At 38.8% G+C, this 12,853-nt stretch overlaps 1 protein-coding gene, 1 long non-coding RNA gene and 1 other non-coding gene across 3 annotated transcripts; 1 reads left to right on the forward strand and 2 right to left on the reverse strand.

The window, feature by feature from the left end:
- Positions 1 to 923: 923 nt before the first annotated feature.
- Positions 924 to 6,807, reverse strand: LOC116522489. Its single transcript, XR_004256973.1, has 3 exons — positions 6,498 to 6,807; positions 1,837 to 1,951; positions 924 to 1,031 (listed from the first exon to the last, which is right to left on the reverse strand). It is a non-coding gene; the product is annotated as an uncharacterized LOC116522489 (long non-coding RNA).
- Positions 1,128 to 1,400, reverse strand: LOC116523122. Its single transcript, XR_004257049.1, has one exon.
- A 126-nt stretch (positions 6,808 to 6,933) lies between the features above and the next one.
- GLRX5 (glutaredoxin 5) lies at positions 6,934 to 11,514 on the forward strand. The gene is made up of 2 exons (XM_032237838.1): positions 6,934 to 7,319; positions 10,120 to 11,514. Exons 1-2 carry the CDS (start codon positions 7,022 to 7,024, stop codon positions 10,296 to 10,298), a joined length of 477 nt encoding a protein of 158 aa, XP_032093729.1. The 5' UTR covers positions 6,934 to 7,021; the 3' UTR covers positions 10,299 to 11,514.
- The last annotated feature ends 1,339 nt before the right edge of the window (positions 11,515 to 12,853 follow it).

Consider the following 12,853-nt stretch of genomic DNA (forward strand, 5'->3'; position numbering starts at 1 on the left):
GACTTATTTTCTTTTGACTGCCGAAATAAGTGCTTGGATTTATTTTCAGGGAGGTCTTATTATTTTTGAGGTGTAGAAGGAGGTGAGCGTACTCACTTCATGGCTGCTGCTGTGTTGTAATATTTTCATGTAGGGCTTATTTTCAGGTGAGACTTATTTTAAGCACATGCACTCAAAAGCCCAATTGGGCTTATTATCCAAGGTCTTATTTTTGGGGAAATAGGATAGAATTTGCAACTAGAAGCTTTCTGGGTTGGATAATAATATCATTCCTGTTTAAATATTAAAATTATAAATTTAAAAAAGAACTACTCCAGAAATCAAAAAAACTAAACCCAATTGTTTAGAGTATATGATCTGGCTCATCAATTTTTAATATATATCTTATTATATTAGGGCCTCTATTCACATTGATCCCAGTCATTACCAAAGATAAAAGAATTCAGTATGTTAGATATATTTTATTTCAGCTGTGACAAAATTGTTTTTAATGCAAGTGAAATGAGATACATTTACCATTGTCTAGTCAAAATTTCTGAGCACTTGTTTCTACATCTAAGACAATCATAGAGCATTTTGAGTAGCAATCTCATTGAGCAAAACATCATAATCATGCAATGTAATGTGTATTAATATTGCAACAATCCATGCAAAATATAACATTAAACCATGATCTTGAGCACATTCAATATACTAATTATAATAGCATTTAAAATAATGGTTAGGATCTAAATAGTAGCTTTTATGGGGAAAACTGTTATCAGAGCAATTTCTAGTTTGATCCATACTGTATACAACAATACTTTGCTCAATAGTTTCATTAGTATATCCCCTACAAGATGGATAATTAAACTGTAAGCACAGTATCCATTTGAGAGAAATTATTTCAGATACACAGTAGAATATCTCTTACTATCATTTCGCTCTTCTGTGTTATTAGACTTTCAAAATTAAAAAAGATAAGATCTAAAGGTGCATACTTAAATATTAAGCAAGTTCTTGAGATACAATCTTCAATTATATCTTGCAATCTGAAAACAGAAGCACACCAAAAACAATAGTCATACATTTTAAATATATATTTGGAGTATATAGAGATGCTTTACTTGGTTTTAAACAATATAAATAAATATAGCAGTTTAATGTATTCAGTAGAAATTCTTCATTTGCTGAACAATATCACACTGCAAATTTACTCTTACTGCTGACAGATGGATAATGATACAAGAATAATCATCATCTCCGTGGTAACAGTGTAAAATATGTCAGAGGAATATTGCACATGGAGCTGTTGCTGCTTTTATTACAGTCCTGCCTCGGCTTCCTCAGTTGTATACTCTTTGCAAACCCAATATGCCCAGAGTACAAGTCAACTAAGGGCAATTTCAAGGCTGCAGACTTAAAAAGAACCAACAAATTAATTGTATCAAGTTCTAAAATTGCTGATTAAATAGGATATTGCCTACAAAAATGTAGATCACACAAGACACAATCTTGACTGTCTCGCAAACATCCATTGTTTTTCTTGTAGATCACTAGTTACCTTTTTAGAATTTTTGGGAAACATCTTTTTTCTTTAAAAAAAAAAACCTCTGTTGTGAGGTTGGAATTTGAACATTTTTTATAGAAAAAATCATGCTATGATGCTTGTTCTCAATATCAATCTATGATTATAATTTTTTTACCTGCATTCTCAGCAGCAATAATTATTGAAATAAGTCCTACCCCTGAAATAATATTACTATTTAAATACAGGTAATCCTCAACAGTTTGTTTAGTGATATTCAAAATTACAACAGTACTGATAAATGTGACATGACCACTTTCCATAGTTACCTTTGCAGTATCCCCATGTTCATGTGATCAAAATTCAGATGCTTGGCAACTATGGTAGTTCATATTTATGACGGTTGCAGTGCCCCAAGGTCATGTCATCACCTTTTGCGACCTTCTGACAAGCAAAATCAATGGGAAAGCCAGATTCAGTTAACTTTCAGGTTACTAAATTATCAACTGCAGTGATTCACTTAATTGTGTCAAAAAAGTAGTAAAGCGGGACAAAAGTCACTTAACAAATAAGGTAAGCAAATACCTGTATTTTTCTTTAGAACACATAATTTTATTATCCCATTTTTCCAATCCACTTATGGCATCTCATTGCTAATTCCAGTATAAATAAGTCATGAGACAGACCATCTTTTAATGATAGTGTAGCAGTGTCTAAGTTCACTGTAGTCATGTTTAGGTCACATTAATATATGCATTCTCAAATCATAGGAATTTAATAACCCCAATAACTGTTATGTGTTCAGAATTATGAATTTTGAACATATAACATGTGACTCTTGAACTTTTTTCCCATGCCAAACTTTACTGTCTAATGCTAGTCTTTGCAGGTATCTGCTCCAGCATGATATGTTTAGCCTTGAGATAAAATGATTGAGTAAATATAACAAACTCAGGAAGAACATCTAGATATATACAGAAGACAAAGACAGCATTTAAACTATAAGACTGGCTTCATGATGCTAATATGTATGATTAAATGGACACTGCAAAATTGTGACACTGCCCTTTTGGACTTGTGAACTTTTACACAAATACTAAAGAAGTGAATTTGTATCATGTTCCTTATCTCTGGTAGATGTTTGTATCATTATCATCATTGTGACCATTATCTATGCACTGCAGGATGGAGGCCTCTTCCTCTTGATTACAAACAACACGGCCCTGAGCTTTCTTTTGCCAATTGGGCCCGCAATACTTGCTATATACATGGCTATTAAACAGGGGTGGGTTGCTCCCGGTTCGCACTGGTACGCCAGAAGGGGTTCGTCAATTTTACAGTACCTTTTAGAACCCCTTCTTCTGGTGGGACAGTACCGGAACACTCCCTCTCGCCTGCTCCCCCTCGCTCACTCCCCCTGCCCGCCTGGTCACTGTTCGCTCTCTCGCTTGCCCTTCTTGTCCACACAATGATTGCCCTGCCTACCCACTTCCTTTGCCCGTCCAGCCAAGGCTCCGAGGCTGCAAGCTGCCGGGGAGGTGGGGGGGGGGGAGGAATGCTGCCTGTCTGCCTGCCCCTCCAGAAGAAACCGGGTGGGCCCTGGGACAGTCAGCAGGCCATGCGCCACTGCCATGTGACCACTCTGGGGACGCAGCACCTGCCCGGACGTGGCTGCAGACAGCAACAGGACATGAAGGAGAGGCCATCTAGAATGTTCTGAGGTCAGTTTGGTTTATTAGATTTATATGCCGCCATTCACCCAAGGACTCTCCTTCAGCACTCCTCCAGGCCAGGTATAAGAGAACACCTATAGCCGAATGCGTTTGTATATGTGGTAAAGGAGAAGTGGGAGATAATTCACATGTACTATTACACTGCGAGCTATACAGAGCTTGTAGATCTGCATATATTCTCCCCTTATTAGAGAGATTGCCAGGGAGGGCAGACAATTTTTATCTAGGCTTTCTCTTCCAGGACACTAACCCGGTTACCACGTATGCAGTGGCAAAGTTCTGTGCTGCTGCAATGTCCATAAGAAAAAAATTGGCTACAGTATAGTACCATCTTGTTATCTGGACATACCTTTAACAATCTTTGGACCATAACGTTATTATCCACTTAATGTAAATACTTTTAATTATATTTTAATGTTAGTATTTTTAATATAGTGTAAAGACAAATGTATATTGCTGGTCTTTGACCGTAATAAGGATCTTACTTACTTACACCCAAGGACTCAGGTTGTGCGGGACTGAAAGCAGCAGGAAGGCGGGACATCGAGGCTACCCTGGGTACCTGCAATGGGACGCAGCAGCTGCTGGGCGGCTGCTCCTTTGTGCCCCATTGCCAGCAACAGTTGGCTTTCTCCTGCCAATCCTTCCTCTCCGGGAGTCCAGGCGGGCCCTGAGTCGGCCCCCGCACCGCAACCATGTGATGCTCTGGGGTGCAACCAGGTAGGATTGCTAGGAGAATGCCAACTGCAGCTGGGAGTGTCCCCAGGTCGGTGGGTAGATTGCACGGGGCTGGACTGGAGGCAGCAGGAAGGCAGGGGTTAAGGCTACGCCCCTGTACCAGTGAGAAAAAGAATATCCTGCCATCCCGGAACTGCGCCGCGAGATAAGGGAAGCAGGTCTTGGGAGAGACCTTCCGTACCCCTCCAGAGAACTCATGCCAAAAGAGAGAAGGCGGGCTGGTTTGAATGTGGGCGAGCGGGCAATTTGGTAGCCTGCTTTCTTTGCTAGTTTGGGCAGGTAGAGAAAGGAGGCATGCAATAGCCGAGGGCGAAGGTGCTCCCCTTCGTCCTTGGTGGCAGGGGTGCTTTATCACAAGCTTCCTTTCTTTCTCTGCTTGCCCGAATGAGCAAAGGAGGTGCTGGCCCTAAACCGCCCACTCCTCTGCATTCAAACCACCTGCCCCCTTTTCTCTCCTGGGATGGGCTCTCTGGAGGTGGAGGGAAGGTTCTTTCCAAAGACCAGCTTCTTTCCGGCGTGGCAGCGATGGCAAGAAGTGGCTGCCAGCGAAGTTCCCAGCGATGGCAAGAATCCTGCTGCCACGCTGGATTCAGCAAAAACGGCTCCAGCAACAATGGGACATGCTTGGGGAAGGGAGAGCTGGAACTGATTGCCTGGGATTGTTCTTCAGCCGCTGCTGTGAAAATGTCTGTTTTCCAGCTGCAGGAGGCAAGGAAAGAACCTTCCTTCCCCCTCCAGAGAGCCCATGCTGAAAGACAGGAGGGGGCGGGCTAGTTTGAATGCGGGTGAGTGGATAGTTTAGTGGCCACCTTCTTTGCTCAGGCAGGCACAGAAAGAAAGGAGGCATATGATAGCCAAGAGCATGGGCTGTCTGGAGGGGGAGGGAAGGTTCTTTCCAAAGACTGGCTTCTTTCCTTCCCTCCTGCAGCTGGAAAACAGACATTTTCACAGCAGCGGCAGAAGCACAATCCCGGACAGTCAGTTATGGCTCTCCCTTCCCCAAGCATGACCCGTTGTGCTGGGGCCACTTTTGCTGAATCTGGTGTGGCGGCGATGGCAAGAAGCGGCTGCCAGAGAAGCTCTCAGCGATGGCAAGAGTCCTGCCGTCGCGCTGGATTCAGCAAAAACTACTCTAGCAACAACAGGAATTGGCTGTTTTCCACCCGCAGCAGGAAAGGAAAGAAGCCGGTCTTTGGAAAGAACCTTTCCTCGTCCTCCAGAGAGCTCATGCCCTTGGCTATTGCATGCCTTCTTTCTTTCTCCATTCACCTGAGCAAAGAAGGTGGGCCACTAAACCGCCTGCTCGCCCGCATTCAAACCAGCCCATCCCCTCCTGACTTTCGGCACGGGCTCTCTGGAGGGAAAGGGAAAGAGGAATTCTGGGAGTTGAAATCCACAACACGACTTTCTGCCCGAAGCCTGTAATTTGACTGCTCGGGATTGTGTTTCAGCCGACATAGCCACATCTGCTGCTGCAGTCACCACGTCGCTTTTTTTTCGGGCCGAGAAGCAAAAAAAAAGAACAGCTCCCCTCTCCCCTGTCACTTTCCTCAGCCTACGTGCTATTTGGGAGGTGGGGGAAAGTGGCCCTTGGTTCCCCTCCAGGAGGATCACCATGTATCCTCCACGGATGGGAGGTTGAAGGGGTGACCACAGGTGAAGAGTGCCGAGGGTTTTGGCGGAGCGAGAGAAAGACTTCAAGGTCAGTGGAGGTGGTGTCTTGCTGGTGTGCCTTGTTCTGACTTTCCCTGGGCGCAAAATGCTTTAAAAAATAAAGTTTTAGGGGTTTTTTGGGGGGGGGGGTTTGTAAAGGGTTAGGGGTGCAAGGGTCTTGTAACTTGACAGCTTTAAGATTTGCGTGCTTCAAATGTCAGAGTTCCTCAGCCAACATGACTGGAGGAGGAATTCTGGGAGTTGAAGTCCACAAGTCTTAAAGCTGTCAAGTTTGAACATCCCTGGAGTTTTTTTTCTTAAGGGTTAGGGGTGCAAGGGTAACTTGACAGTTTTAAGACTTGCACACTTCAAATGCCAGTTTCTGAGCCAACATTTTGGTTGCTAAGTAAGAACGTTGTTAAGTGAGTTTCACCACATTTTATAAGTTGGCCATGCCCACCCAATCACATGACCACCAAGCCACTCCCACCTGGTCACATGACCCCCAAGCCACTCCCACAAAGCAGGCCACACCTACAGAATAGGTTCTAAAAAAATTGAAGCCCACCACTACTATTAAACTTAAAATTAATGAGCTCCACAACAGAAGAAATATATAGGCTTGCTGCTTAACCTGATATAATCCTTTACTTTGAAACTGGAAAATTTGGCGATATCCATTAGGTAAGCCGTTTATAGAAACCTGGGAGTTGGGAGCCAGACTGCAGTTAAAGAGTCCCCGTTCCTCTTCTAAAATTCAATTCCATCCCAAGCAAACCCTAATAAAGAGTAACGCCGAGTTACAGTATCAAGATGCCCTTGATCTTATACATACGACAATTATGATTCATCTTAATGCACGCTACCTTTCTGTTAGTTCAATATCTGCCCGGCATGCAAAGGAAAGTGCCTCCTTATCATTCTTCTTTGGAGCAGAATTTCAAAAAAATATGTTGTCAGCTTCACATTTCAAGATCCTAACTCGCTCTGTCTCCTTGCTTACTTACTCCACACGCCAAAGAAAGACCCTCGCGCCCATTCCTTCACAGTCGAAAAAAACCCGCAAGGATGCTTTCATAGTAAAATATTTTAAAGGCCCGACCCACAGCGCTGCAATTGGAGCTTGAGTTCAGCTAATCGCAATGTAGAAGCGTAACTTGGTTCCACCAGATTGGTCCACAGCGCAGGGCTAAAGTGTAGGCAGCCTTTCATAGCTGCTGCCAATATCTTGAAAAGTGATTGACACCAACTTCTACCTTTCATAGAACTACTTTGACCAGCGGGCGGGACCAACTGTCCCAACCAGTGCTTCTGGGTGGTCCCAAGCGTGGAAGGTCGCTCCAGAGGAAGACGCTTCGGCAAAGTCGAGGAGGCGACCCCTGTGGTGGTCATGATTGGGTCGCTTTGCCGGTTACCTGTAGCCTTGCGGCTGGCTGGACGCTCACGACCCTCGGGATATCTTGTGCAGCAGCTGAGTCAGGGGGGGCCGAGCTCCAGTGGCGGGGGCGATGGGTCGAAGGAGGCGGTTGAGCGACTGGTGCGCGCACATCCGGTGGTGGTGTTCATGAAGGGGAGTCCGGCCCAGCCCCAGTGCGGCTTCAGCAACGCGGTGGTGCAGATTCTGCGCCTTCATGGTGTTAATGATTATCGTGCTTACGATGTCCTCCAGGATCCCGACCTCCGGCAAGGTAGGCGTTGCCCTTGCTCAGCCTTCCTTTCCAACTGACTTGAGCCCCACAGAGCTCCAGATCTATTCAGCCATTGAGAGCCCCCCTTTTAGCCCCCTCCCTGCATTTCGTTAATAGTTTTTAGGTTATATGCATCACTTTTATTTTCCTCCTAAGCATTTGTTGTTTTCGCCTCCGGTCCAATCTTTTGTTTTTCCTCAGTTATCTTAAGAAGCAAGTTAGACTTACTTGATGACTGGACAGGGGACATCCATTCTTGCTGATCACACCAAGAATGTTAAATTGCAAACAGTTTTCTGTTGCAAGACTTAACCATGCAGGGAATGGGGAGTGGGGGATGTTGGACAATGGCAGTAATGGTCTCTGTTCAGGCCTGTCTTTTCACAAGAGAACATGCTCATTTGTGCTCCGCTTGCTTGCCTTCATCATGACTAAGACTATCAGAAGAAAAATGCAGACAACTGCTAGGTGAAGGCAGATACATTGCTACTATAGATGTAGCCCACATTTTGGGGGCTTAAATCTGAGATACAAAGCATTCTAGGCAGCTTGTGGTCTTTTCTGCCTGATTAAAACAATAATTTTTGTTCTCCTTTTTACCTAATTTTACACTAATTCAGAAAATAGAATCACATAAACAAAATAGCATCCATGCAATTTGGCTTACTAAATATTAGGACTCAGAAAGTGCATGCTATGTTCGATTTTGATCTTTCTTAAATAGATCACCTCCTCTCTCACAATTACTTTTGTATTCAGGCTTAAGCAGGCTAGAACAAGTGCCATCTCATATTGCACTGGCAGATTGCCACTGCTACTGTTCTGGTGAGATTGTTAAAGTATTTTCTTGTTTTCTGAAGAGAGTGAGGGTTTGTTTGTGTGGGAGAGAATATATTAACACTTAAGCTTAGCAAGACAGATAACTCTGTTAGGTTGCTCAGGCAATTCCATTGGTGATTTGATGTGGAATACTATCTATGAAAGGGTAGGTCTGCAACTTGAGAGTCCTCCTTTACTACCTGGAGCATATTATACCTGTTATATTACACCTTTACATTAGGTTTGTATAAGCTGCCAAGCCCAATTTAAAATGTGTAAATTTAAAAGGTTATTTATGATTTTGCAGTATGCTACCATGAGGACCATATTTGCTCATTTGAATTGGCCTGACCTTGCTGGAAAAAATAGCTATGGTTCCCTGTTTTGAGGGGAAAATATTAAAACATTGCTTTATAATTCCCTGGATTGGCTTCACAGTACTCCCTTAACTATTCCCAAATTTACTTGCCTGAAGATGGAATTCTTCCAGAAGATGCTTTAGAAACTCTAAACAAGATCTGAATTGGCAAGTGATTTAAGGCATCTTTCATTTCATAAAATTATAAAGATTAGTTTATATAGTTCAGGTTTACATTAATAGAAACCTAAAATCCAATCTGTCCTGTGCTAACTTAAATATGGTTTTGTTTTTACTTATGTGTATCAAAGAATTCTTCCTTGTTTGTTTTCTCCTCTCTGCTTTTTAGCATAATATCCAATTACACACATATACAGTGTGTGTACATGTATGTATGTACAACAAACACACATATTTATGGTAACTACGAATTAAAGTTACACTGCATTATTTATAATTGATTTGTGAACTTATGGAATAGTACCATACTTAAGAGGTTTATAGTTAAGAATGCCATTTCTTGACTTTCTGTGCTTTGTGAAATGAGAAAAATTATGCCATACATACGTAACAAGCTACACCACACTGAACTATCCAGGACCTGTTAGAAAGAGATAAGAATTTGGATGAAAATAGATTGGCAAATAGAACTGAAGGCTTCAGCAGGGCATGGTGACAAAAAACACTCCTTTTGCAGCTTTTTAAAAATTAGTACATAGTGAAAAATTTTATAGTTCCAGTGGGTACCATAATATTTAAATATTTCAAAATATTTAATGTAAAAACTTAGATTTAATTTTAAGATATAGATTTTTGAAAATGTTTTTTACACATAGCATGATTTTTTAAATACTTCTGTAGTTCTTTGACAAAGCAACTCTGCTGGAATTTTAATTGATAGCCAAATATTGTTTCTAAAATTAAGATCAGTTACGAATGTTAATAAGTTCATGCACCAGTAAATAGGGCAAATAGGTATTGTATTGGTTTTTTAAAAATGGGAGAGATCATACAAGGAATAAGAGTAGTAGATTATTGTGCTTGAAAGAAATAGTTTGTGGAATCTAAAATAAAAATATTCTTTTTGGAAAGAGAAATACAGTAAAATATTTTATTAATCTTACTATTTGTATATTATTATTTAAAACCTAGATTTTTCATATGCGATTCCCAGTTTTAGAATTTTTTGAGTCTGTATATTACAACAAATGCTAAAAACAAAATGATTATTAGTGTGTAATGTAGCTGCTTGGAATGGGTACACCTTTGTTCAGACTAATTAACTATCTAACTGGTTTAGCCACTTTATGCTGCCATCTTTCAGTATAACAGATGAAAAACATACTAATTGTTGTTTTATGAAATTATGTAAATTATAACAAAAATATAATAAACAAGGGGGATAAAAGTGGGCATTCTTATTCTGCGCATGGAGATCTCTTCTCTTTTAGTTTTCCTACGTAAACATTTCCCCACTGTTAGACTCAAATGTTTTGTTTTATATATACAATGTCAGCTCCTGTATTCTTACATTATCCATTTCCCTATGCTGCTTCCATTCTAATCTGAAGCTACTCTCTTTGCAACATATGTTATTTAACTTCCTTTTACTTTTTCATTTAGGAATTAAAAATTATTCCAACTGGCCTACTATTCCTCAAGTGTACCTCAATGGTGAATTTGTGGGAGGTTGCGACATACTACTACAGATGCATCAAAGTGGAGACCTAGTGGAAGAGCTTAAGAAATTAGGAATTCAATCTGCACTTCTGGAATCTGAAAAAGATCATGGCAAAAAATAAAATTACTGTGACTTTGACAAAGACATGTTTTGATAATTGGTACCAGAAAAGCCTTCTGTACTTTAGTTTAAAAAAAAAAGGGGGGGGGGAGGTTGAATTAGTGAGGTTTATCATTAAGCATTCTGTTGTCTGTTGCATAGTATGATCAACTGATATATGAATATTTTTATTTTTGCCACCCATTTACAATACTATCAAAGTAAAAAAACTAATTCCCTTCTATTTGCACTGCTTCATATTTGATTAATCATATTTAGTCCCCTTCGTGCTAAGAATTTATTCCAGAATAGCTGAGATCATTTGTCTTTTTTAAAAAAAAATTCTTTATGAAACATTTCCTTGGAATTAGTTCTGTGCACTTTAGGATCTTTAATTACATTTCTTTCACATTGCAGATAGTGTAACTTCTTCACAGAAACACCTGATAATAGTGGTGCTCTTCCAACTTGTTAAAGAAACAGTTTTTGACGTACACACAGTGATTCTTTGGGAGGCTAGGTTCTCTTCGCTCATCTTAATTTTTCTTTATGTTAACATAATTATTCATATTAATATTGACATTGTTTCTATTAAGAGATAATGTACTAAAAGTTGATAGCAATATTTCAAATGAAAGGAAAACAGGCAATTTGTTAAGATTTCCAGAATCATCTAAAGAATAAAGAGTGCAGGTTAAGAGTACATTTTTTCATAAATATTTGAGTTTTAACATTTGTTCCCTCGATACTTTTATCTGGTAGGTTGCTCTTTGCCTTGTATTATTCACTACTATTAAGAGTTATAGATTACCTCTTCATTTTGACAATAAAAATATGTAGGTTTTAAAAACAGCTTTGAATGTTGTATTAATGTGCTGATTATAACAGGAAAAAGTTAAAGATGTTAAAGATGAAAGTAGGAGAAAGCAACCTCTTTAAACTTCAAAACTTTAAGACTTTGCTAGCTTAGTTTTCCCTTTAAGAAAATGAAGTGGAAAGAGAAAGAAATGTTTAGAATTCATTTTCATTCCAAGGGAAAGCATCCTTGAGACATTAAGTAAACTTAAGATAATAGTAGAGGCTTATCAATTATTTTACTGTTCTTATCCTAATTTTCTCTAGTTTGCTTAAACAGTGCTACCCAAAGAATAACTTATTGAACTCAGCATGGTTTTCCTGAATTAACACAAACAGGGATTATGGCTATTAGTGCCACAAATTCATTGATGTATTCTTGCCAATAAGAATTAAAAATGTAATGGTGAGAAACACTTCATTTTTTTAATTTGGAAAACTATTTGCTAAACATATATATTCTTTGATATTTGAACTCTGTGTCTCTTAAATAACTGTAAAACTTTTATTGTGATAATCAGTCTGTTTATATATATGCAATAACACTTGTATATATATTAAAATATTAACTCTTTATTTTGTTAGAAAATAACAAAACTATTATTTTGTTGCTCAAATGTTTTAATGGGAGTTGATTATTGTTGACAAGTTTTGAAATAAAAGTTTCTACCCAAAAGATTGCAAATAATCATGTTAAGCTTTACTTTTGTTTATTTTCATAAAATAAAATAAGAGGATTTGTTTTGGAATTAAAAAGTGTTGTATCTCTGAATTTCTGTATTAGTACACAAACCACTTGGATATCGGTTGCAAAATAGTTTTTAGTTTTAAGATTCTGAAATTGTGACAAAGACACATATAGAAACACGTTTTCAAACACATCTATTCTCATTTTGCATTGATAGGCTAAACATATTTTAAAATAAAAGTTGGATACAAGGTCCACTGATTTTTTTACTTTACCCAAGTTTATGCACAGCCCTAAAGGTGCCTCACTTTTTGGTGTTCCATAGAAATTGAACATTGTGATTGATAATTTATTATACCTTCTATTATGTTTACTGTAAAGTTTAGTGGTCAATATTATTTATATAAATATTCTCTTTTATAGACTATTATTTATTTGAACATGTTTTATGTAGTTTGTAACTCACTCAGATCAAGCTTATAATAATTATAATTAAAGATATAAACTATTCTTTAAAAATAATTTACTATGATGAAGATTTGACAGTAAGGATAGGCCTATGTTTTATCAGGTAATTGGAGCATAAATTAATGTTTACAAAAGTATAAAGTACCCATTTTATACAATGTGCCAGTTTAATGCATTCAAATGATTTTAAAAAATGTAAAGCATGTGTATCTGATCATGTCATTGATCATTGGAATTCAGTCATGCTACTTATGATCCTAATGGCAATATATAGCTAATGTGACCAATAATGTCAAGAAAAGATATTATGAAAGCCTTTTTATTTATTTATTTTGCATACCCTCTGATTCCCAAAGATACTCAGCATATAGAATAGAATAGAATAGAGTTCTTTATTGGCCAAGTGTGATTGGACACACGAGGAATTTGTCTTTGGTGCATATGCTCTCAGTTTACATAAAAAGAAAAATACATTCATCAAAAATCATAAGATACAACACTTAGTGATAGTCATGTTACTAAATAAGCAATCAAATCATATTAGGAAACAAACCAATATAAATCAG

The sequence above is a fragment of the Thamnophis elegans genome, chromosome Z (assembly GCF_009769535.1).
Source record: "Thamnophis elegans isolate rThaEle1 chromosome Z, rThaEle1.pri, whole genome shotgun sequence".
NCBI classification, from domain to species: domain Eukaryota; kingdom Metazoa; phylum Chordata; class Lepidosauria; order Squamata; family Colubridae; genus Thamnophis; species Thamnophis elegans.